Here is a 26,386-nt window from a genome sequence, read left to right on the forward strand (position 1 = left end):
TTTCTGATCCGAGCTTTTTTTTGTTTGTGTTTGTTTGATTGATTTCATCTCTCTCCCTCACACTCTTTAAAAGATTTATTTATTTATTTATTTATCTATCTATTTATATTTATTTATTTCTCCCTCACACTCTTTAAAAGATTTATATATTTATTTATTTATCTATCTTTTTATATTTATTTATTTATTTTAGAGAGCAAGCATGAGCAGGGGGAGGGGCAGAGGGAGAAAGGAAGCAGACTCCTCATTGAGTGGGGAGCCCTACACAGGGGCATGATCTCAAGAGCCTGAGACCATGGAGTTGGATGAAACCAAGAGTTGGATGCTTAACTGACTGAGCCACCCAGGTGCCCCTGGTTTGTCTCTCTTAAGAAAAAAATTGTATAACTATTTTTATAAGTCATGTATCAGGTACCTTTGTTCAGCCCCTCAAACACTTTTTGAAGTATGCAAGTCATAAATGAATAATTAACTGCAATAATAGCCATAAAAATTATGTGTAATAAGTAACAAATCCAGCAATAGCAAATGAATTAATGGTTTTCTTACAAAGCTCTAAAATATACAGTGGTTACTCAACACTCACCATTCAAAAATATGGCTATTTGCTGCCATATTAGAGTAAGTATTTTCAGGTTTCCAAGCCAGAGTTGGCTCAACACACACATTGCAAAGGCCCATGTAACCATTTGCTGTGTGTGCACAGAGGGTAACAGAGATGCAGGAGGCATGATTTGCCCTGGAGCAGTGAGAACTGGTCTCTAATGAGCACAGCTGCTCCCATAACATTTTTGAAATCAACTAACAGAGGTCTTGTTTGGGATCTTTCTAGGTATAATAAAAACTTTAAGATAAAAAAGAAAATACCACTGAACACCATGTGGATTGCCAACTGCATGGATATAGTGGGAGATGCCAGCATCCGTTCTGGGAGGTCCTTTGTGTTGGGCTGGCCCACAGTAAACTTCGTGGCCACCTTCAGGTAAGACCAATGGTTTGGTGTCCTGTATTTACGTGGCTTGAAAAGGATAACATTGTAATCTATTGTCTACCAAGCTGGTGACTCACTTTTTGACCTCCCATGACACTTGTTTTGCCTTGTACTCTGCCTAAGAAGGTGCTTATATCCACATGGAAACAAGTAGATAATGTATAGTGGGAACTACTGGAGTAATTTCCTTCGGTTTTTTTTTTTTTTTTTTTTTCCTTCGGTTTTGATCAATGGTTTTTCAAATGGGCTCTAGTAGCCACTTGAGGAGTTAGGTGTTCTAGTTATGTGGAAGGAGAATCAACAGAGTGAGGTTCAAGGTCTCCTCTCCTGTATCCTGCCCTCTGATTCCCAGGGAGTATCTGCATTTTTAAATCACTGGAAAAGATTTCTTGAGCAAGTACTATTAAATTTGAAAGATTGCTTTTACACTCCCAAGTTAATTCCCTTAACAATAGTATGTAATTATACAAATAAATTGATCATGTCATTGAATACTAGGTTGCCTGAATTGCTGTGTACAGATTATCTCAGTTGGTGACAATCTAAAACAAAAATATGATTCCATTGAGTAGAGGTTAGTTGTGTAAGACACATTCTTAGGCTGACATGAGGATGGGGAATGTGGCTCTTGACCCTGGATATCCTGAGTAGCCACCTCTGAGTTTATAGGGATCATGCCACACTTGCATCTCTGTTTGAAACATCCACACCCCAAGCTTCATTCCTGTTTTATGCAGTTGCACTTAACACACTGCTTTCTTCTCCTCACCCCACTCCACCAAAATCTCACACGTCATCATAAAGGTACGACAACAAAAATGTTTACAAGTTGTTAATTTATTAATCCTATAATGCAGCTGTTGACTTAATGAAAAATTTTCAAAGATTATTGAGAAGAAACATGTATTTATATCTTCTCTGCATGTCTTCTTTTCCATAAAGATCATCAGTTCCCATTGCTTAATATCTTCTCCAGGTTGTAAGTGGAAGGAAACAGTTTCAAATGGGAATATATAAAGTGTTTGGTAGGGGAGTGTCCAAGAAATTTTTTCCCCCCTAATAGGAAAATGTGGAAACAAAGCCTGTATAAATACATAGAAGGCATTTATAACAACTCCTGGCATCTAATGCTTTTGTTATTATTATTACTGTTCTGCAGATTGGCATGGGTAACTAGAAGCTGTGTCTACGCACCTAAGCAGGTGGGGACACTAAATGGGCATTCTACTTTCTTGATGTGACAGGTCCTGAAATGGTGCTGGAGGGGGTGGGGAGCAGTGTTGCTGGTAGAACTATAGAATGTGGCAGCCACCGTGGACAGTTTGATGGCTCCTCAATAAGTGAAACAGAATTACATATGACCTCCAGACATATATGCAAGAGAAAGGAAAGCATATGTCCACGCAAAAATTAATACACAAACTTTTGTAGCAGCATTGTTGACAGAGAAAGAGAAAGAAAGAAAGAAAGAAAGAAAGGAAGAAAGAAAGAAAAGAGAGAAAAAGAAAGAAAGAAAGAGAAGAAACAAACCAAGTGTTTATCAACAAATATACAAAACGTGGTACAGGAGCTAGGGACAGGAGGGAAGGGAGAGTGACTGCTTAATAGACACATGTTTGCTTTGGGGTGATAAAAATGTCACGATGGTTGCACAAAATGGTGAATATACTAACTGTCACTAATGGTCAATTTTCTTTTATGTATAATTTACCACAATAAAAAAAATGCTGGTAAGTGATAAGTCCACGTGTTAATGAGCCTTAAGACATTTGCAACTTTGGATATTAAATGCTGTGAAAATTTTAGCAGAGAAAATACTGATCTTTAGTAATTTTGCATCAGTGGATTGATCTTTCTCAGAAGATCACTGTGATGAAGAATAAGGTTTTTAGGAACTAACTTAACATATTACAATCTGCCATATGTAAAAAGAAATAAAAATATTACAGGTGTTTTTTCCTAAAAAGATATTCTTGTTTCTGATCCAAGACGGTTCCATCAAATTGCTAAATTTCTTAAATGTGATTTAATTTGAATGGTAATATTCTTTATATCTGAATAGCCCTTGCAACTGCAGGAACACTCTGAGCTATAAATTAACCCTTTTCCAGTTCTGGAAACTAAATATCAAAGTGGTTAACAACGTGCCTGTGATCCCATAGCTTGCATCACATAGTCACAATTAAGTTTTCAGATTTGAAATCAACTTTTCTTCCTCTTTAGGATCTACTTCCCATTGCTTTAATACCACTCTCAAAAGAGTGGAGTCCATCAAAAGCCCAACTCTAAGGGGAGTACAATTTACACATCCACATCCCTTAAGAACGGGCTGCTGATATTTTTAATCTGGAATGGTGATCTTAATATGTTAGTAGGAGTATTGTACGTTCCTCAGTTTTTTTCTTCTCATTTTTTAAATTGCAGTTCTTTGGAACGAAAGGAAAAATGGTGTTCTTACCTTCAAAGGTATTTTGTCAGTATACTTATTAAAAGTCTTTAACCCATGATGAAAACATGTAAATCTCTTCAAAGCAGTGCCCCCAAACTATGCTCCCTCCCCTTAGTAGAAATTGTTACACTATCCTCCAATAATTCCTTATTTAACTGTACCCTGGCCATTACTACAAATAACCTGCTCTCCTTTACATGCATATATTGCTTATTTTTGATGAAATTCTGGTTATCACTCTCATCTTCCCCCACTCTCCAACCTCACGATTATAGTTAACATTATTCTCAAAACATATATTAAATTTCTGTAAGTGCAGTTTACCCTACTGAGTAATGCTCAAAGCAACTTCTCATTCCTACATTTGAAGGTGCTAATAGGCCCTTGGGTCTGAGCAGGAAAGCTTTGGTGACTGGATCTGCTGGTCAAATCTCACATGACGAGAGTGATCTATTGTTTTCCAAGTCACAGCTTATATTCCTGAAATATTTTTGCATGTTTCCTTCCAACCCAAAATTTGGTTTTGCTGAGCTTATTTATATGCATTTAAAAATAACGAAGTATGTTGAAAATATGAGCAATATAAATCAATTTGAAAGTAATGTAATTTATCTTACTTTATTTTGGGTTACTATCAAATTCGATTAGGTATATCATGCTAGCCAAAGTGGAGGAGCAGCCAAAAAGCATTCCCCTCAAAATCTTCATTGAGAACATCAAGAACTGTGCCTATGTATTTTTAAGACCAACAATTAAATTCCGAGTTCCTAATTCTGACTGAATGAAACAGATGGAGATAGAGGTGGAGAGACAGAGAGGGAGGAAGCAGTGAGTTGGGGACAGAGGAAGGAGAGAACAAAAAGATAGGAAGAGAGAAAGAATATTTAGAAATGTACCATGTGGAAAAATGTATTTTCCCCCTCTCCATGTACTTCTTTATAGACCTAAAAACTGCATCCTAGGTAATATGAAGCAAGAGGAATACATACTACAGTGCTTAACCAAGGAAAGAGTATTGGATGTCAAGTGTCTATAACATTTCTCTGGATCCATCTAATTGCTTATAGTGGCTTGTAATACAGTGATTTAGAATCAACCCTTTTTTTTTTCCCCAATATCCACCACTTACATACAGAATGGTCTGGATTGTCTCCACAGTTCTTTTTCCCCTCCAGATATTTTGTTTGGCATAACTATAAACTCAGAGAAAAGTTGTAAATATAAAAGTAATATAAAAAACACCCCGTATACTCTTTATCTAGATTCACCTATTAGTAACACTTTATTCCATTTTGCTTTATCATTTGTTTTCTTTCTCTGTGTCTATTACATGTATGTGTATACTTACATTTGAGGGTCATACATATACTATGGCCCTTTTTCCTTAAACCTAAGCATTTCTTAAGAATAAAGATACTCTACAGTTATCACCTTTAGTGCATTTAACCTTGGTATAATACTTTACTCTGCCATTCCCTTCTCATTTTGTCAGTTGGCCTCAATAATGTCTCCTTTCTAGTACAGGATCCACTTAAGGATCAGGTGTTTCATTTAGTAGTTATGTCAAATGAAGAGGAGTTTTGAAAAGTCTTTTGTTCCAAGGAATATCAGGATTGAATTGAACTAAGGGGATGACACTTTTAAGGGATCAGCATATTTCTATTTCATTTTCTTTATACCGTTGGGAGAAAAAAATCAAACCAATTGGCCCAGTTTTGTGTGTAAAATTTGATTTCTGAAATTGTAGTACAGTAGCCAAGACATTTACAATGATGAACAAGATACTTTGGGTATCTTTAAGTGGTATTTTTTGTGGTGGTTGTTATAGTTTAAAGTAGCTCTAGATCACACAAAACAGTATTTGAAAGTGGAAAAAAGAGGTATTCCCAGCTAAAGCAAAAAATATGCAAATATTTTTATCTGTTTCTAAGTGCTGGCTAGATGCACTGCATAAAGGAGAAAGAATTCTCTAGTAGCAGAGTGCATTCTTGTCTCTGCCTTTGAAATCAATTGTGGCAGTGATTTACATTCAGGATTTTCCTTGGAAAATTACCTTGAAATTTTTAAAAATCAACTTTATTGAGGTATAGTTTGTGCGAAATAAACATTTCTGATGTTCTTCACCCATTCTTAAAGATCCAGGTTTCCCACTGCACTGTTTCATTTCATCATAGAGAGATGATTCTTAGCATTTCTTGTTGTGCAGAACTGGTGCAAACAGATTTACTTAATTTCTTTTATCTGAATACGGCTTTATTTCACACTGACTCTTGAAGGATATTTTTGGGGATGTAGAATTTTGTTTGCAAACTTTTTCCTTTTAGTCCTTTAGAGATGTTCTGGTCTTTTGGTCTTGATGCTTTCTGATGAGTAGTCTGTGATCATTCAAACATTAATCCTCCGTAGGTGATTTATCATTTTTTCTCTAGCTGCTTTCAAGATTTTCTCTTTATTTTTGGTTTTTAGCAGTGTGGCTATGAAGTACCTTAGCATGGTTTTCTTTGAATCTGTCCCATTTGACATATTCTGAATTTCTTGAATTTATATATTTGTCTTCACCAAATTTGGAAATTTTAATCATTATTAAATCAAATATTTTCTTCCTCATTATCTCTCTCTCTCTCCTCCTGACAGTCCCATTCTTTGTATATCAGACACTTTCACATTGTTCACAGATTCCTCAGGCTTTGTTATTTTTTTCAATCTTCCCCCCCTTTTCTTCTTCAGACTGGGTAATTTCTAGTATCTATTTTCAAATCACTGACTTCTTTTCGTCATCTCCATTATGCAGTGTAGCCTAGTCAGTAAATTTTTTAAAAATATTTTTCAGATAAAAATTTCTATTTTTAAATATTTTTCCTCTCAAAAAAGTAAAAGTCATAAATACTTATTTCTATACTAAGATGCCTCTATTTTTGTTTATTGTGAGCATATTTTCATTTGTATCATTGAGCATTATTTTAACACCTGTTTTTGGCTAATAGTCAAAGCATCTAGATCATCTCAGGTGTGCCTTCAGCTCTTGAAAATTGATCACATTTTCCTGGTTCTTCATATTAAGTAACAACAGTTTGACTCATGAACAAAAACTAACTTTTTCTTTTGAATTATTTCAAAAAATAGTTTATTTTTCTGAAGTTATTTGTTTAGAGAGACTTCTATCTAATGGAATTTGTCTGTTGGGAGAACCTACAACATGCAGGAAAATATACATACATCCCTTGAATTACTATTTGAATTACTATTGAATTACTTTGGACCATCTGTCATATCCAGTGATTGCATTCAATTCATAAGAAGAAAAATACAATGAAAGGACAAGGAATGAATTATGAAAGAGTTTCTTTTAACTTTGTTTTTAATATTTTCAAGGCCTGTGGGTGTCCACTTGTGCTGTTTGTCTTTATGCACTGTTTCCCAAAGGACACAGGCCCCATTACCTAAAAATGTTATAAAAACTGTATGCATAGTAACTGTTCTGGTTACATATTCTCTTATCTTAAAATGACTTTTGGAATTCAGATAGTTTTATAGATATCATCTCAGATTCCTATTAACCCCTTTCAGAAAATTTTCTGTAAACTTTTCCTAGTTGTATGGAGCAGTTTTTCAATGTATGGTCTGATAGAGAGCTATTATAAGTAACTACTTGCTGGCAGAGTTGTGAATGGAACATAAACTTCTAACATTTTCAGTCTCATTTCCTAGACTCATTGGTTTTATTTGTCTTAACAGATTTCAGCAATGGAAGTCTTAGTAACCATGATGCCTGACACAAAATACGGACTAAATAGTAGTTTTTAAAAAGTGTCTTTCATAGCCAGTTCTTACTCTGATTTTACTGAAACTGACTATGTAATTACAAAGGAACTGAGCCATACTATAAAAACACAACTCAGTAAGAGAGAATAGTATCTAGTGCCTTCCTTTAATACTACCCCCCACCTCCATTTTGGAAATAGCCTTATGGAGCTGAGGGTCACCCCATGTGCCCTCTTGGAATTCTCAGGTTTTCTCTTCCTTGCTTAAGCTGCGGTATTTTGTATGCCACAAATTCTTGGAGGGAAATATATGTTTTACTGACATGTTTCCTACTAGCTCCATGTTATATAAAAAAAAAATGAAAATATAATTAAGGGATTGTGTTCTACATATGCTTTACTTTGTCATTACCTGAAAACAAGCTTCACCTTTGGAGTATGGGTAATAATTTGACAACAATGATTTGGTCACGTGCTTTAGATTTTAAAAAGTTTGTAGCAATTTTTCTTATTTATTTTTACAGTCTGTAACTGTAACAGTGACAAATACAGACAGGGCAAATGACACTGTCAACATGTTACTACCAATGCTGGGAAGTAAGTTGCCTACAAACTATTTTTAGTTTAAGAACCAACTTTGACTTTTGAGATTCATGTGTGTGTGTGTGTGTTGTGCACCTCCCATCATAAGACAGCTGATTATTGTAGATAACATAGTCATATTTTGTCCTTTCAAATTTAAAGATTGAAGGCAGCAAAGCTATAGTATTAGCTTATACATGAGTGCTATTCTTATATTCCCATTTTAAATTTTCTGCAAATTCAAAGTCATAGCCTAAAATTGGGCTATAATTTTAGAGTGATAATAACAACATGCAGTTTATTGTATATATTTTAAATACAGACAATCAAAATGCCTCTAAATTTCTAAATATTTCCTCCTTTTTGGACTCTTCTTTCTGTGTCTTCAATTCTGATACGTCCCCATGCCTATTGGCCCTAGTTATCACACAAGGAAGGACTCAATCTGTTTAATGAATCCTAAATTACATGATCTGTTGTACATTTTGACATAAAGACTAGATGGCTACAAGCTACCTCCTTTTGATGCAGATCCTGAGGATGAGGCAGCTCATACCCTTTATGAACTGGTAAAGACGAAGACAAGTTCTGAATAAGACCATGGATCTGGGGCATTTGTACATATCACTTTCATCTTGTTTTGGTTTTAACTGTCTGTTCACCTTTATGTTTTGATGGTGCTTGTGTGAGTTGCTGATATCTTTTTATGAAAGAGAAATATATTTGAGGATGAGGTTTTATAAGGGAAAAAAGAGGGACAGTGATAGATGGAGAGAACCAAAGGGAGCACTTGGAAAGCACAGCTTCTTATCTAAAATCCTCTCTAAATGTGACATGACATAATCATAAGATTGTTTGTAAATTCTATCTGACCCAATGGTATAATAAAGCCCTTTAAAATTTCAGAGCAACTAGAATTTGGCAGAAGAAATCAATGACTTCTGTACAAACAACATTTAATAATACATCCAAAATAAAATTGAATTTATATGTACTGACTAAAGGACATCTCTACATACTTTTCTAACCTGTGTGCTATATAAACCCTAAGTAAGAATTAAATCCTGGAAAAGAGAGTGAGTGGTTTGAGGGATGAAGTTGGGGAGACTGAGTAATGATATAACTCATTTTATTTCGTGTTTGTGATTTTCTTTGCTTCAAGTGATCAATGTCACTAGGCAAAGAATTTCTATTTTAATGAAGAACTGGGGCTATTTGGCTTTATGTATACCTGATTTAAGGGATTCCAGCATAGCATTTTCAAACCCTACCCTACCTTATTAGCTCTTACTTCTTATTTGCAACACAGTTTTGAGCAGATTTAGCTCTCTGTGTGTGTGTGTGTGTGTATCTGTGCCTGTGCCCATGACATTCCTTCATAAGGTGAAGGCCATGATTTTTAATCAAGAGTCAAGGGCAAGTGATGCAGAGCATTTTCTCATATGCATGTTGGCCATGTCTATGTCTTCCCACCATTTGCTTCAACGTGGATGGAACTGGAGGGTATTATGCTGAGTGAAGTAAGTCAGTCGGAGAAGGACAAACATTATATGTTCTCATTCATTTGGGGAATATAAATAATAGTGAAAGGGAATATAAGGGAAGGGAGAAGAAATGTGTGGGAAATATCAGAAAGGGAGACAGAACGTAAAGACTGCTAACTCTGGGAAACGAACTAGGGGTGGTAGAAGGGGAGGAGGGCGGGGGGTGGGAGTGAATGGGTGACGGGCACTGGGTGTTATTCTGTATGTTAGTAAATTGAACACCAATAAAAAATAAATTAAAAAAAAAAAAAAGAGTCAAGGGCAGGGATCCCTGGGTGGCGCAGCGGTTTAGCGCCTGCCTTTGGCCCAGGGCGCAATCCTGGAGACCTGAGATCGAATCCCACGTCGGGCTTCCTGCATGGAGCCTGCTTCTCCCTCTGCCTATGTCTCTGCCTCTCTCTCTGTGTGTGACTATCATGAATAAATAAATAAAATCTTAAAAAAAAAAAAAAAGTCAAGGGCAAACATGGAAACTATTACCAAAAATTCCATTTCAAACATTTTTTGCTTTAGTCTCCTGGAAGACTCTTTAAAATAGTTCAGCAATTTTTATAATTTAGAATTGTTTGTTTCAAGTGGGATTTCTATTATTACTGGGCAATAATTCTGCTGGGAGTAATCGTTTTCTGCATCTGACCTGTTGTCTAGAGTCCTCCTCCTTTCTCTCCGTAAAGTGGGGCTTGCCTGCACCAAAGCCAGTGGCTGACTTCCGTCCACTATCTCCTCAAGGTCTCTTCGGCATTTGTCTCCTTTTGCTCAGGGCTGCTGAGCTATTGATGCCTCTCAAGTTACTTTGCTCAGGAATGGTCATAGCAGAGTATATGGCTCTCTGGACAATATGCATCTCTGGGCAGGGACATTTGGAGACAAAAGCCAATGTTATCCAAGGAGTCTAGAGACAGCAGAAGAGAGGACTCTGAGATGAGACTTTTCCTCTTAGTAAAGGGACACAAATCTCATTTCTTATGCCATGGGCCACCCACAATGTGGGGGGCTGACTGTACTGTGGTTTCCCGGTCTTTATCAAAAATGACAAGAATCTGGGACAGTCTATTGGAAGCTGTGAGGGGAACTAGTTAACAAGTACTATAGCTACCTCCATGGACCAAATACCATTTATCCTGGCCCCAATTCTTTCTTTTTGGAAACACAGATATGCTAAGGAAATGTGTTCTTCAAGTACTGTGAAAGATTTGTTATGACACCTAGTTCTTTTTGTTTCCAAGGGCTCTGAGAAAGACTACCAGCTGTGGGAGAGTTCTGGCAAGGAAAAACTTCCACTAATTGGTAAGTGTCAGGGAAAATCTAAGATGGGATTGATTAGGTTCAAAATTATAACTCTAAGTTTCAAAGTAATGGTTGCTCTTTCTTAAGCTTCAAAATCTTTAAAAGTGAAAATCACATGCATTATTCACTCACATGTTTATTAAATAATTACCAGGTACTGTTTCCCAAGCACTGATAACATCTCTTCATTCAGCAGCTATCATCTAGTGAGGGATAGAAATGTAAATTTTTGTTTCTACTTCTTTTTACCTGACAAACAGAGCTGTCTTGAAAAAGTGTGATTATTTATTATTTACTTATTTACTCACTTAGGTATGAAAGCAAAATGGATTGGAATTTTCCCCATACATTTATTTTTCATATTTCAATCTTGAATTCTAGTTCCTAACTACTAAGAAGCCTCTATTTTGTGAGAATCCTCTAAAATTCAGTTATGTCCCTGAATCCAGGTATAGCTATGTATTTAACACCCCTGCCCTGTGCCCAGTTTTCTCTGCATAATAAAGAAAATGAAAAAAAAAAAAAGAAAATGAGATAATCACATTTAAACTCCTCTAGTCTTCACTGACGAAATCACCTGCACTTTGTTGTTTCTCAGGTTTTTTCCATCACTGTTCTAAGGTTATTGATAAACAGATTGCACCTCTTCTAAAATAGTTATTAGCACAAGTTCTCTGAAAAAAAATCTTTGGATTAACAAAATTGTTTAGTGTTTCCAGTAATGGACAGATTTAAAAAAAAGAAAAATAAGACAGGATCTGTCGCAGACCTTGAAGTATAGTAATGGATGCTAATGGTGACAATGATCTCTTCTAGAAACCTTAAAGCATTCCTTCTTACATGAATTTTTTTTATCCTTTTAATAAACCTGTGAGGCTATGATTCTTTTTCAAATAATCTGGAAATGTAAACATCCAATTTCTTTTTTTCTTTAAACAATTTCTTTCTGTAAAGTATATATTCCCAGTCTTATTAGACTATAGAGTCACAAAGCACATCACTGAGAACAAAATCCCCCAGTACCACTTCCTGTTTTTTTTTATAAATTTATTTTTTATTGGTGCTCAATTTGCCAACATATAGCATAACACCCAGTGCTTATCCCATCAAGTTCCCCCCTCAGTGCCTGTCACCCAGTCACCCCCACCCCCCCGCCCACCTCCCCTTCCACCACCCCTAGTTCGTTTCCCAGAGTTAGGAGTCTCTCATTTTCTGTCTACCTTTCTGACACACTTCCTGTTTTGAATTAATGTTGACATCTTTGTAAAAGTTGTTCGGGGCAGCCCTGGTGGCTCAGCAGTTTAGCGCCACCTTCAGCCCAGGGTGTGATCCTGGAGAGCTGGGATTGACTCCCACTTCGGGCTCCCTGCATGGAGCCTGCCTCTCCCTCTGCCTGTGTCTCTGCCTCTTTCTCTCTCTGTGTTTCTCATGAATAAATAAATAAAATCTAAAAAAAGTTGGTTAGCAGTAAAAAGGAAAAAAGCTAAATACTTATATATTTTTTAATGAAGTGCATTAATTTAGATAAAATGATGTAGATGGTAACTTTTTAGACTTTGAATAGCTTCACACATGAAAGCAGCTCTAAGAAATCAGAAGAGGCTGTCGTTCATGATGATCCATTAGCAGCATTAAAAATGCTTTTTTTTTTTTAACGTACTCTCAATTCTCAATTGTGGATTAACTCCTGGTTATCTAGGTTTGGTTGTATTGCTGTCATAGAAGCTTCTTTTTCCTTAATAGAGGGAAGTCCCTGTGATTCTTGTGAACATTGCATTTATGACAGATGAAAAGAACAGCAAAAGCGCCCTTAGGTACATTCAGTAATAAATCTGAAATGACAGAATGAGAATTTTCATTCTATTCTTAAAAAATGAAATCCATATTATAGCATAGGGTCTTTGAGAATTCTCTAGAGAGGAAAAACAATTTAAAGCAAAAAAGAGCAAAACAAATCACTTGGCAGGCAATTCTGGATGGCTCTGGGTATGGTTTTCTATTCTCTAACCATCGTTTTATAGTTTGCTTCTGGGTTTCCAGCTCTGCAGCCTTCCTTCTGATCATTGCCTGGCTGGACATGCCTTGGAGGGAGGGCATCAGTGGGAGGGAACCATAAAGCATAAGGGCAACCCATCCCACTACTCTAGAGTAGCTCTGGCTCGAGAATTGACAAAAGGAAATAAAAAAAAATCTATTCAACTGACATTATGTCGGAGAGAATAGTGAAGATAGCAATTTTTAATATATATACTCTAAATATTTAAAAAAATATTAACCAAAAAATAAAAATAAAAAATAAAAAATATTAACCACCAATGCTTATTAATAGATTCACTCTGATAAGTTTGTGTGTGGACAAGCATTCCAAAGAATGAATGTAAGGCTCGATGGGGTCAAGTAATTTGGCTAAGATGTATAGATCTAGTTAGTATCAAGGCACAAACTAGAAAACCTTAAATATTCTCAGATAGAAACAAAGCAAAAGTCAGCATTGTTTAATGCACTCATGAATATATGTATTCCAAGCAAAGTAACATGCTTTAAAGTTTTTTCTCTTCTTAAAATCTTTCCCTTGGGCACACACTTTGTGTAGAGTGTTCCTGACAAGGGTGCCTATGATGCTCCCTCAGGAGGCACAGCCTTCTTTATCTAGAAGTCCCAGAAAAATAGCAAAATATACCAGGGTGATGCTTACACTCATGATAAGGTAGGTTTGAGGACAGCCATCACCATCAGCCTGAATATTCAGGTTTCTTTCCATACAGGACATGAACATCCCTATGGAATTAAAATGAGCCATCTTCCATCTACTAAACTGCTGCCAAAGGAACCAGAGGACTCCACCTCTCCTTCCACAACTCAGGAGTCCCTCCTTCTGGAGCAGAGGATCACAGAGATGCAAAGCCAGCTGATCCTGAAGCCCAGGCATCGAGCCCAGAGCAAGCAAGGGAGAGGTGAGCCACTTGCCTTTCTTCAAGTGCCTTCTCTTGGCTCATGTCTCCACACTTAAAAACAATTCATGACACACAGAATATTCTTTCTGGGTGAGCTATTGTCATCGATGAGGAGGAACAGTATAGGCAAGAATGCAAAACCTACCCTAAATCAAGCCTGGAAAAACTCAAAAGTCTGACAACAAGACCCAACTCATTTCTATGAAGGTTGTTTGCTTGTTTGAAATCTTGTAGGTAGACCATTACTCCTTTCTTTCTCTATATCCCCAGAGCACTTTCAAGGCTGCCCTCAGCCATGTCTTGTGCTGAGTAGTATATTCTATATTTAGTTTAATGCGTTGTAGGCAGCATCATTTATATTAAAGTTGAGCAAACCGAAGTTTTAAAATGTTGAGCTTCCTAAGTAGCAGAACCAGGATACTTCTGGTGCAGTGCTGGCACTCACATGAGTGGAGTGCTTTTCCCAGAAAAGCCAAGTGGCCAGGTGTTAAAGGTTATTTGGTGAAATGTTGCTCATCTGTTTATCCTTCGACAGCTTGGCTCATCTGTTGACTCTTAAAGAATTCAGTTATTTAAGCAATGTTAAGGTATCTTCAAAGGACAACATTCACAGCTGAGCAGTAGAAACTTTCAACTCAGCTTTCCACTGCTGATCACCTTTTCTTTGGAAAGCTCTTCTTTTGATAGGGAATGTTGAGTAATTAAAAATCATCTCTGAAAACTGGTGGTCAATAAATGCATTCATAACCTCTCATTGTTTTTCCTTTTCTATGTTTTCTTTCAAGCCTTGTACTTGTGTGTAGATGTATATATACATGTAAGTCTGAGTGTGTCTGTATGTGAGGAAGTGTGTTTCCACACTTCATTGTGGTTTACGCTCTTTTCAGTAAATGTTAAACATATTTAACTGAAAACATCATCTCTGGGTGGGTTGGTGGGGTATGACAAGAAAACACAGCCACCACATAGCCAGCATGTAATGACAACTTCCCAAGGACCCTGCCTGCAGAAAATCATCCTTGAAGATGGCCCAGAGCAGAGGAACCAGAGAAGTAGGGTCAGATTGTGTCCTGAGAGGCAGATATTTTGGATGGTAGAAACTTGAGCACTCATTAAGCCAAAGAGGAAATCTGAGGCTGAGGGGGGCCTGGCTGTGAAAGCAGAGGATTACCAAACTCAGCTCGATTTGCATATCAAATCCTTCTAGCTTTTAAAATCAGATCTGACACCTGAACCCACTGATTACACCAGTAGTAAACAACAAACAGGTTCAGTGCCTCCTGATGCAGTGTAACCAACTGATGGCACAGGAAATACTTACCTTGAGTCTGATCAAGTCTCTAGGATTAACCATCTGTCTGAAGGATATGGGAAAGGACTCATCAACGCCATGAGGATGCTGTTAGCCAACATCGGAACACGGGGAGTTCTACACAACAAATGACTCAGTTTCCCTCTTCTAGCCACAACACTGAACATGCTGTATAATGGCAATGGTGAAAATAAGGCTAAGTGAATTAAAACACACTAATCTCCCTTCTTCCTTAGATTCAGGCCAGAAGACCATGAAAAGCAGTGCCTTCAGAAACTCAGCCTTTTGCCTATTTGCTGGCACTTGCCAGAACAACCAGTGCACAGCTGCACCTTCTAAAAAACCAGGACAGCTCTTTGGAGTTTCCCTCACAGATATCTGTGATAATGACAGCTTGCTCTTCCCAATTCTGGTAGGTCTCAGTTTGGTGTTTTTTGCCTTCCTGAGGAGGGGGAGCTCAGAGAGGCCAAATGTTCTCATGTAACCCTACCCCCAAATGGAGAAATCATTAGACATCCCCTGGCTTTGGCTGAGAAGCTTTGGTAGTGTCATTTGATTTAGGTACTGCAGAGTCATGAGGCCAATACAACAGGACAACGTTTTGTCCATTCCACTTGTTTCCACAGAGACAAATGTAGGCCTGTTCAGATCAGTCAAAATGGACTGTGTCTGCATGAATCATCTTCACATTCTGCCATTGTCTTCCTGAGCTCACAGTAGTCTCAGGTCTCCTTCAACTGAGTCTACTTAATCTAACAACTGAAAACATCTTACCTAAGCATAAAGACTCCTCCTGCGGCAAATATGAATCCACTAATCCTAACAGAGTATGTTAAATGACAGCCACAGAGTTTGGCCTGTTATCTCAAATCGGAGTACTGAATGGTCAGTGTGGAAATTTGCTGAGTATCCAGTACCTCTGCAAGCCCTGCACTATATTTGGGAATGTTATCCTAGGTGTGAAGAAATTTACCACGTTAGTTACATGCTACTACTATCCTAGTCCTTGCATCACAGCAATTTTAGGGGGTAGCTAGAACTATCATCCTCCACACTTTACAAATGAATTAGAAAGGTTTCAATACAGTTCGCATGTGCCCCAGGTCACACAAATGATCAGAAGCATAATAGGTTTCTGATCCCTGGGTCTATCTGACTCCAGCCCTTATTATCTTTCTACACTGCAGGGAGAGGACATGAAGATAGAGCAAAGGACAGTGAAAGACTCATGAAGGGAATGTAATGAGAGAATAAGAGAGCATTTGAGCTCGATTTTAAAAGAGGAAAGGAAATAGGCATAGTAGGAATGGAGGATGCAATCACTTAAAGACGAATCAACAAATGGGAAATGAGTATGGCAAAAAGATTTCCATACTTGGGGAAGAGCATCTATGTAAGGGAATAAAGATAAAAGACTGGTAAAGTAGGAGACAGGTGAGGATTCCACAAAGGCCGTGAAACACGGAAGTTTGATGTAAAAGGGTAAATTCAATAAAAAAAAATCTGATTGAAATAAGTGATTACAGTGTTTCAGGGTATGACTGTAAGGTGGATTTTTGCGTAGAAACTATAGAGAGACATTAACTAAAGAATCTAAATTGACTTTTTGTCCCCCCAGCTCTAAAACCGTATACCATCCCATAGCCTAACTCTTTCAAAAAGGAAGCAAGCTTTGCTCTGGGCTTGGGATACGAAATGCCATATACTCTTCCTTTTTATCTTACAGGATATGCTTTCCTTTATTAATCGGAAAGGACCACTCATGGAAGACATCTTCAGAAAATCAGCCAGTATAAAATCATGCACCATCCTAAAGGAGAAACTAAATTCTGGGGACACAGTGAACTTGGAGAGCGAATCTGTTCTTGTGGTAGCATCTGTTTTAAAGGTGGGGAAAGTTCTAGCTTTATCCACGCGTGAGTAACTGAAGCTGTGATTGGTGTCTTTCATTATGATTGCCCAAGAACCATCATAGGCATAACTGTGAAGAACTTGACACACTGGAAAACACTTCATGAAATCAAAATTTAAGGAAGCTACTGTAGGAGTTAAAAGCCCCATACATTAGAAATACTTTCTGTTTTCACCACACACCGCCCACCTGAAGACTCCATGCAAAATACTAATACCAATATGACTACTAGTAATAATAATAAATTTCAAAATATACACTGACACATACATAATGTCTACCAAAGCAAACATCCTGCTTTTGACGACATCCTCACCACCCTGCTAATGAAAGCAGTTTACAAAAGAAAAATTATATGAAACATTTGAAAATACGTATAGAAGTTTACAGTAGTAAGCACATGTTTACTTTATGAGGAATCCAAAAAAGCTCAGTAAGGCGACCAGATTATTCTTAACCATCATTGTCTCCTGTTTCTTAATTCCTTTTACTTTGTAAGTCATGGAGGAAGGATTCCACCATTTTTGTCTCCTTTCACCACATCCTAAGCATTCTTTTGTTAATATTTGTGATGTCTAGCCCACCACCCAAGGTTATAATGACATGGTAACCAGCTCTTGCTATATGCCTCTTTTGATTAATCGTTAACTTTTGGAGTAAGTGCAATAGACAAAAGTAGTTTGGAATTCTGAAAAATCAATAGATCGACCTAAGAAATAGATTAATTTTGAAATTATACAGCTGAATCACAGATATCCAGTTCTATTGCTAAAAGGGAAATGGAGAAAGAAGTGAGAACTAGAACAGATAATTTAATCCATGTACCTTGGCACTTGCTAACAGCTGTCGACAAAACTGTGATAATGCAGTAATGACCACACTCTTAGAATCAAGGTCATATTTGGTCCTTCCTTCTCACCTTTGGTCTTTCCTTGTCCCCCATTACTTTTCAGCTATGCAATAAGTAACAATAGTCCCTGACCATTACTACACTGGGCGACAGTAAAACACACTATTAAAATATATATAGGCATACAGAGACAGGGGAAAGAATGATGATACATTAGTTAGTCGAATAGCATGATAAGTGTTGCCCTCTTTAAGGTGCACACATGGAATTGATGTTTCTAGCAAGACTTAGTAGGGTCTTTTCTATTTCCGTGTTATAAGCACAGACTATGAAGATGGTGACCACGTGAGCATAGAGTTCTTAGACATTTCTGAAGTTTTCCCTTCCTAAAATTGACTACTCTTTGTGGAGAATCAGACTCTGCAACCTTGGCCTGGATAGTATTATGTCAAACTATCTGGAGAATTGGCCTACACTAGAAACGAATATATCCTCAGGGCCATCATGAGTTTGCCATTAGACCGTCTACTTTTATACAGTTAAGGAAATGAAGAATGATGCAATTATGAGTAGCTTTTGTAGTACTTCGCAAAAAAGTACACAAAAGAGTAACTGCCATATAATGAAAGGGAGCTTTGTCTTCCTTTCCACTGAAGCCTAGGCTCTGCTTTAATGCTTTTGTTTTTGTTGAAGGAAATCCACACACCTGCTTTTGCATGTGCAAATCAATGGACAGTCAGAGGTGAGCTCTGTGTGGGTCACAGTTTAGGTATCTAAAGGCAGTAGGGAGTGAACTGAAGTTTTCAACTAAGTGTTTTCTCTGTAATATTTCCAATATATATTTTCTAATATATACGTGTGTGTGTGTATTTTTTTTTTATCTACATAAGGATTTTCTTCAAAATGTCCAAGGAAGTATACTGTCATCTGACCTCTATGCTAAATGGCTTGGTGTTATTGATGAAGCGACCGAGGAGGAGAAAATAAATGCAGCCCAGAGGTAATGATGCAATAATTACTCTACTCTGGTAATTTCTCAGAAATACACCAATATACTATTAGGAAAATATTGGCATACATTTTGCCACTTTGTCCACTAAAATAATGATCGGTGCCAAAGAGTTTCAATTCTTCACACCCGTGGAGGCCAGTTTCAGAATACAGGCATGCCTTATGGCTATTATTGTTCTACTCCTGACCTTATTAATGTGAAATCCTTAGCCATTGTACACCTTCTCAATATATGAAACTGGTAGACAAAATTCAGTGGCCTAAGACAGATGCTAGAGCATCAACAGCCAGTGGTATAACCTTAAGTTTGTCAAACATTTAACCAGAGTGGGTTAGCTCAGAAATTGAATTCAGTGAAACATTTTTGTATACGTTCCTGCCTGGAATTCTGCTACAGCATATTGTGTACTAGATCTAGAAGGATGTTCTCTGTTCTCCGTCTCTATACTTCCAGCTTCCAAAGTACAATGACTTGCCTTATTCAAAAGTGCATCTTTCTGACTTTAGGCTTCTAGCCCAGCTGCCAAAAGCGAATGTTGTTCTCTTGAGATACCTTTTTGGAGTGTTATACAACATTAAGCAACAATCCTTATCCTTATAAGATGACAGCTTATAATATATCAGTGTGTATAGCCCCAAGCATTCTTTGTCCACCTAAGTCCTGCATCTTGGAATTGGAAGACAAGTATATAAAAAAGTTAAGAGAGCTCTCATTCATGTCCCCTGGGTTTTAGAATCCATGCTTTGTATCTTCAATGTTTAGTAGTAAGTCGGATGGATCAGTTCTGAAAAGTGCACATTTTCATAGGGACCTTGGAATGGCAGCGTTATTTACCCTACTCTGATGGAATACGGGAAGGGGTGTTGTTAATGTGGGAAATGCAGAGCAGTTGAGTCGCTTCTTTTCCATCCAGGAGATACAATACTAGACTGACTAAACAAAAGAAAGAGAAGAGTGGTGTAACATGGTAGGAAAGAACCTTGGCTCTGGAGTTTGACAAGCCAAGGTTCAACTCAGGCTGATCCTTGAGGGGAGAGCTTGTAACCTTGTGCAAAGCCATGGATTCCTCATGACACAATTGTAACAACACCCAGCTCCTCTGGTCATTACTGGCACTTCCTAGGTGACTTGGGCACTATGAGCACCCATGGCTCCAAACACATTGGCCTTCATCTGCAAGTTGTGGCTCATTTAGAAAAATACTTGGCTACTGTTTTGCCTCTGCTACATCAGACAGAAACTAGTAGAATATTCCAGAACATCCTAATGGAGCTACACATGCCTAATAAGATAGCATTTCCCCAAACTCATGTTGAGAGCCAGCATTAGGAAAAGCAAGACATGAGAAGGGACTGCGGTTTGACAGACATGTTTTTCTCTGCAGCCATGTGAGTTTTTCCTCAAAAAAAAAAGAAAAACTCCACAGGAATCTCCACTTTCAAATAAGATATTTTCTCATTGATGAAATGAATTTCATAAGTTTTTGCCTATGCTTTATACATTTAATAAGATATTAAACAGAAGTCACAACCCAAAATGTACTGGAAACAAAATTTTAAAAAATAAGTAAAGTTTAATAAATTAGGTTACTTTGAAAACTACCCTAGTTTTAAAGATGTAACTATTGGTATCACAGTGTAAGTTATAAAACTAGGCCACAAATTGAACTATAGCCCACTGACGAGTAGTATTTCAAATCTATACCCAAAGTACACTGGAAAGTATCACTCTATGTTATATTTCTTAGAGAACTCGGGTTTCTATATATTGTTATCAACTCTGAATTCTTCTTAGAAGTCTTTCACATTTTTGGTTAGATCCAAGATTTATACACAAAATGTGACTTATAGCAATGCCATATGGAAAAGAGCACCCCATTGTGGTCTTTTTGCATTACAGGTTTCTCTTGTAAAGTTTTTGATTGAAAATTGCCTCAAGATATTTGGAGAAGATATCATTTGTCTCTTTGGAGAGAATTCAGTGAGTTGTGATAACAATGAGAGGCTGCAGGTACTGTGAATATTTTAATTGGCTTTAGGGAGAGGCAGACTGCAAGGTTGGGGGTGGGGTCTGGCAGATACTTAGTCCTGTTCTGGAGCCCACAACATCCCCAGGGCAATGATTCCCAGCTGCTCCTTCTTCTGAAGCCTGGCTCACAGGTCAAGGGTGGTTTCACACTGTTGGAGACCAAAGAAAGCATAGAAACTTCAAGAAGTTTCTAGCAGTATTAGGGGATAGCATGGTATGATACAGTGTTTGGGAATTTTTTCTAACAAGATTTTAAATGGATCCCACATATATATGATATTCTATAGGTAGTTAAGCATATAATATGCAATTATTTATTTGTTTGTAATATATAAATGTGTTCTGGTTGAAACCAGAGCGCAGGGCTTTTATTCCTCCTCCCTCCTCTCTTTAATCAGTGGCTCTAGAGGCACCACAGGATTCATGTGCTTTGTAAAATGAGTTGAAAAGAACCAGCATCATTGAGAGAAAAGGACTTGACTTGAGGTTGACTTGATGTCAAACAACCTCCAGATTACAAACTCCAGTGCCCCATTGTATCAGCTATTTGACCTTGGGTCAATTACTCCAGCTCGGTATCAGTTTATTCATCCCTAAAATGTGGATAAAAATAATGTCTAAATCTTAGAAATGTTCTAAAGTTTAAATAAGATAATTTGTGTAAAAGACATTTCTAAAAAAGCAATTAATAGAACTAGGAAAAATTCCCCCGAGACTAGTGTGAGTATCATTGGAGCCTAGATAATCGCTGCTAACTGGCAACACCCCATTTTGTAAAACAGAGTTTAGATTCAGAACCTAGAGACACATATCATCAATCCCTCCATAGTTTTGACATGTCTTCGTTTTTTCTTTAGTGTAAGCCATGTCATCAGGAATTAAGATGATTCTAGTGTCATTTCTGAGAGTATTCTGATATAAGACAAATGTTTGCTTTTTTTATTTCATCAGTGATAGAAAAACCACCTGTTGAATCCAGCCAGTGAGAGTGATAGTGATTTCCAAAAAGGCACAACTGCAGAATGATACCAAGTCCCCATCTGGCATGGGTCCATCCACCTACATGTCTACAGTTTACTAACTCACTGAAGACTGGAATCTCCATAATGACACTTGACACTTCCTTTTTCTTTATTTTGCCAATGAATGAAAATGAACCCTTTCCAAGACCCAGCTATTTCCATTTAAAGCTTTTTCCTGGGTCCCATATATTCATATTGAGGATATCTTCCTACAGAATATCTCCTCTATCTTCAATGTCTACCATATCTATCATATTACATACTTTTGTGTTGTGTTGTGTTGTATGTCTTTATATGGATAATAAAAATCATTCCATAACTCAGTAGGTTAGACAACCATTTCACTTGGTTATGATTCACATAGCACTTCAGTGGAGGCTCATCTGAGCAGTTCTGGTCTCAGCTGAGGTCACTTGTGCACTTGCAGTTAGCCTGCAGCTCATCTGGAGCTAACCTAGGTATCTGTCTATTGGCTCTGGCTCTCGATTGGTCCCCATGTCTTCCATAAGGTAGCTTCTCCTCCTTTCATATGGTGGAAAAAGAGTTCCCAGAAGCAAGAGAGACTTTTTAAGAGTTAATGTGGGAGAGGACTGTGCAAAGGACCACGCCAAAGATGGTGGTTTACAAGACAAGGAGGCATTATTTACTGAGACCACACATAATACAACTCATGGCAGCACCACTACTACACATACCTTTTTCTTCACTGGCTTTTAATCCTCGGTTCTGTACACCAGCATTTCCTAAGGGGTATTCCAAGTATGGTAGGAAGTATCTTTGAAATAATAACTCATTTCTTACCTCAGGTATTCCTTCCCTCATCCTTCCTCCTGTCTTAAGCTGCCTTAAGAGGCAAGTAAATCTTCTCCTCAGAGAATAAAAGCAATAGGAGAATATGAGGGAAAGGGAGCTCTATGTTGCTTATGAGTTGTACGGAGTTAGCTTTCTAGGAAACAAAAATGATTCATGGCATAGAGTAGAAGATTTAAGTGGCAATCTCATGGGGAAAGCCCAAAACTACTAGGTAGGTACATGAGATATCTGCACCTTTTCCTGGATGGAAACCAAACGGAAGCAGAAATTTCTCACAGAATAGTGAGCTGACATGTCTAAGAAAGATGGGGCCCTCTATGTCCACGCAGAGTTTTTTATGCCTCAACATGGAACAGATCAGTTAGTAAAAGTATCTCCATCAGTCTTAGAATAGTATGGAAGAAATAGAAAGCCACTGGGTTTGAAAGACATGTCTCAGCAACAGAAGTACAGACCAAATTCCCAGGACCAGATAGCAGTTTGGACACCTCAGTGGCTATAAGTATACATCAATGACACAGAGCAACCACATAAGTGCTACTTCACCATTTTACAGCCTCCCCAGTACTAGAAGACTCTGGAACATAGACACACTCATGGGGGCAATTAAGAAATCCTAAATCTCTACCAGTCTTGGAAGAGAGAATCAAACTAGACATCAAGTGAGCCATTTAGAACTACAGAACTGTACATTTCTTACATATGCCAGTGTATAGACTGAGATTGTTATCAGTGCATATAGAATATATAATCCGTACATTGTTTTCCCTTTCCCAGAAAGGGTTCCCTTGTTAAATAGGTTTGGGAAATTCATATTTTCCTTTTGGAAGTCAAATGCTCCAGCTTTTTTTTTTTTTTTTTTGGTGTTCAATTTACTAACATACAGAATAACCCCCAGTGCCCGTCACCCATTCACTCCCACCCCCCGCCCTCCTCCCCTTCCACCACCCCTAGTTCGTTTCCCAGAGTTAATGCTCCAGTTTTTTGTCCACATTTGTTTGACATTATTTGACCCTTTTGAAGTGACCCCATTAATTAATGATCATTAATTGGAACATTATTAAACATTTCTCTAAATTTATTTCTTAACTCATAGTTTAACATTTCACTCCCTGCCAAGAAGCCATCAATGGATTTCAATATATCTTTGGTTTTTGTTTTATTTTTTTGCTTTTTTCGTGAAAAAAATGTCCTCTTTAAGATCCTCCACAATGCAGCCTGCTCTAGTAATGAGTATTGTCTTCACTCTTTCCCAGTGCAAATCCTTTACTTTATCTGGGTCAAACATTTCCTTGGTTCCTGAACAAATCACACTCACTTTTCTCCTATAATTCTCATCTCTTCTTGGACTCTGCATTGCCACACACTAAGTAGGTTAGCCATTTGGGTTCTCCACTCCCAGAAATTTCAAAGCCTTTCTGATCTCATTTTTTTAATTTCTTTTTTTATTGGTGTTCAATTTTTCAACATACAGAGTAACACCCAGTGTTCATCCTGTCAAGTGCCCACCTCAGTGCCCGCCACCCAGTCACCCCCCCCCCCCCCGCTCACCTCCTCTTCCACCACCCCTAGTTCGTTTCCCAGAGTTAGGAGTCTTTTATGTTCTGTCTCCCTTTTTTTTTTTTTTTTTTTTTATTGGTGTTCAATTTGTCAACATACAGAATAACACCCAGTGCTCATCCCGCCAAGTGCCCTCATGTCATTTTAATTGTTCTTTGTAAAACATGAGCACTTGACCCTACTAGACATTAGTTCATATGCTGCTTTGACCATCAGGAATTACACTGATGTGCTCATACGTTATCCAGAAAATCCAAATTCCTGTGGTAAACAACTGTATCTTGTGTTAGTTTTATACTACTTTTAAAGCCTGGCCAAATGTCTACCAAAAAAAAAAAAATGTACAAATGAATATGTTAAATTTTCTAAGAGTATAGAGATTTTATAGAGATTGGTAGAAACAGTAAGTTTTAAAACAAGAGTTCTGTAGAACACAGCACATGAAATTTTAGGGGGCAACAATAAGACATAGGTTTGAGTATTTGTTTTAGATATGACTTCACAGCCTGATTCACATGTTCTTTGATATACTATTTTTATTCATTATACAAAAAACATGATATTGGTGTGTGATATGTTTGGGAATAATGGCATGTTTGTATGAAATTTCTTTTAAATGTCAATAATCCAAAATAAAAGGGGCAATTTTGATTTATATTAAAAATTTTCAGCTATTATGTCTTTGACCACTTTGTTCCAATATTCCTCTATTATCTTTTACTAGAATCCATTACAATTTTATGAAACAGTGATTCTCAAAGAACACTCAATATGAACAACCTTTTCACTTTTTCTCTTTGTACTGCATCCTGGGTAAAATTCTCAGTTCTTTTTTCCAGTTTATTAATTCCTTAACATTGGTCATTCTAGAGTTTATTCTTTTACTTTCATATTTTTTGCTTTTTTCCACACGTATATGTTTTCTGAGATTACTAATCAGATCTTTTTCCTATTCATACAATTTTATATTTTTTCAATAAAGATCATTTCAGGGGCCCCTGGGTAGCTCAGTCGGTTGAGTATACGATTCTTGATTTGGCTCAGGTCACGAGATGGAGCCCCCACATGGGGCTCCTCACTGGGTGGGGAGTCTGCTTGAGATCCCTTCTCTCCCTCTCTCCTTCCCTGCTCTGTCTCGCTCATGCTCTCTCTCTTAATTCAACAAAAATCTTCAAAAAGATCATTTCATTCATTTTCCCCTCTGATTTTGGTACCAAGAAGTAGGGTCCTACTCTGACAAATACCTAAAAATGTCAAAGCAGCTTTTTTTTTTTTTTTAATTTTATTTATTTATGATAGTCACACAGAGAGAGAGACAGAGACATAGGCAGAAGGAGAAGCAGGCTGCATGCCCCGGGAGCCCGACGTGGGATTCAATCCCGGGTCTCCAGGATCGCGCCCTGGGCCAAAGGCAGGCGCCAAACCGCCGCGCTACTCAGGGATCCCTCAAAGCAGCTTTAGAACTGGGTAAGGGGTAATAAGGCTGTAGGAGTTTGGAGGGCCATGCTGGGAAAAGCCCACATTGCTGTGAAGGAACTAACGGTAGAAGTAATAGATGTTGAAGGCGATTCTGGTAAGAGTTCAGAAATAAAAGCAAGAGCTTCAGAGATAGACTCTATCTTCTTGGAGAATACATAATTAATCAGAAACAGGTTGTTCAAAATATGGATGTTGAAGATCTTTCTGGGGGATCTCAGAAGGAAATAAGGAACCTGTTTTTGGAAACCATAAAAAAGGAGAACCTTGTCATAAAATGGCAGAAACTTGGCTTAACGAGTGTTCTAGTATTTTGTGGAAGTTTGAACTTGGAAACCGTAAAATCGGATATTTATCTGAGTAGATTGCTCAGGGAAGTTTTAAAGAAGCTCGTTTCCTCCTGACTGCTTATACTAAAATGCAAGAAGAGAGAAATGAGTTGAGGGTATTAAGTAAAAGGAAGTCAGGACTCAAAGATGTGAAAAATTCTCAACTTTTCTAATTTCTCAGTTTGTCATTTCTGCTCTAGCACGTGTGCTCATGCTCTTGCTACCCCTAGACACTTCCCTTCTTGTCTTCTTCCCGTCCAAACCCGACCTATAGAGTGTCAGCTTGCCAACAAAGTCTGTCTTGATCTGTTCAGTCATGTTGGCATTTTCTCTTTTGAAATTCCATAGCCTTATAATCATTCTCCTGTAATTTTTGTGACATGTAGTCTTTAAGTGGGAAATTTAAGCAAACCAGTGGAGCCGTGCTCTGGTCATTCCTACAGCCTTGAACAAGCAGCTCAACTCTTTTATATATATATATATATACTTTTTGCTTTATTATTT

General features: G+C 37.6%; 1 protein-coding gene across 1 annotated transcript; it reads left to right on the forward strand.

The window, feature by feature from the left end:
* Positions 1 to 907: 907 nt before the first annotated feature.
* Positions 908 to 22,027, forward strand: LOC119872999 (rho GTPase-activating protein 20-like). Its single transcript, XM_038545096.1, has 8 exons — positions 908 to 982; positions 10,554 to 10,614; positions 13,380 to 13,568; positions 15,117 to 15,292; positions 16,607 to 16,768; positions 18,533 to 18,642; positions 20,554 to 20,664; positions 21,634 to 22,027. The coding sequence occupies exons 3-7, from the start codon at positions 13,406 to 13,408 to the stop codon at positions 20,564 to 20,566; spliced, it is 624 nt and encodes a 207-aa protein (XP_038401024.1). The 5' UTR covers positions 908 to 982; positions 10,554 to 10,614; positions 13,380 to 13,405; the 3' UTR covers positions 20,567 to 20,664; positions 21,634 to 22,027.
* Positions 22,028 to 26,386: the final 4,359 nt, after the last annotated feature.

This window comes from Canis lupus, chromosome 8 (assembly GCF_011100685.1).
Source record: "Canis lupus familiaris isolate Mischka breed German Shepherd chromosome 8, alternate assembly UU_Cfam_GSD_1.0, whole genome shotgun sequence".
NCBI classification, from domain to species: Eukaryota; Metazoa; Chordata; class Mammalia; order Carnivora; family Canidae; genus Canis; species Canis lupus.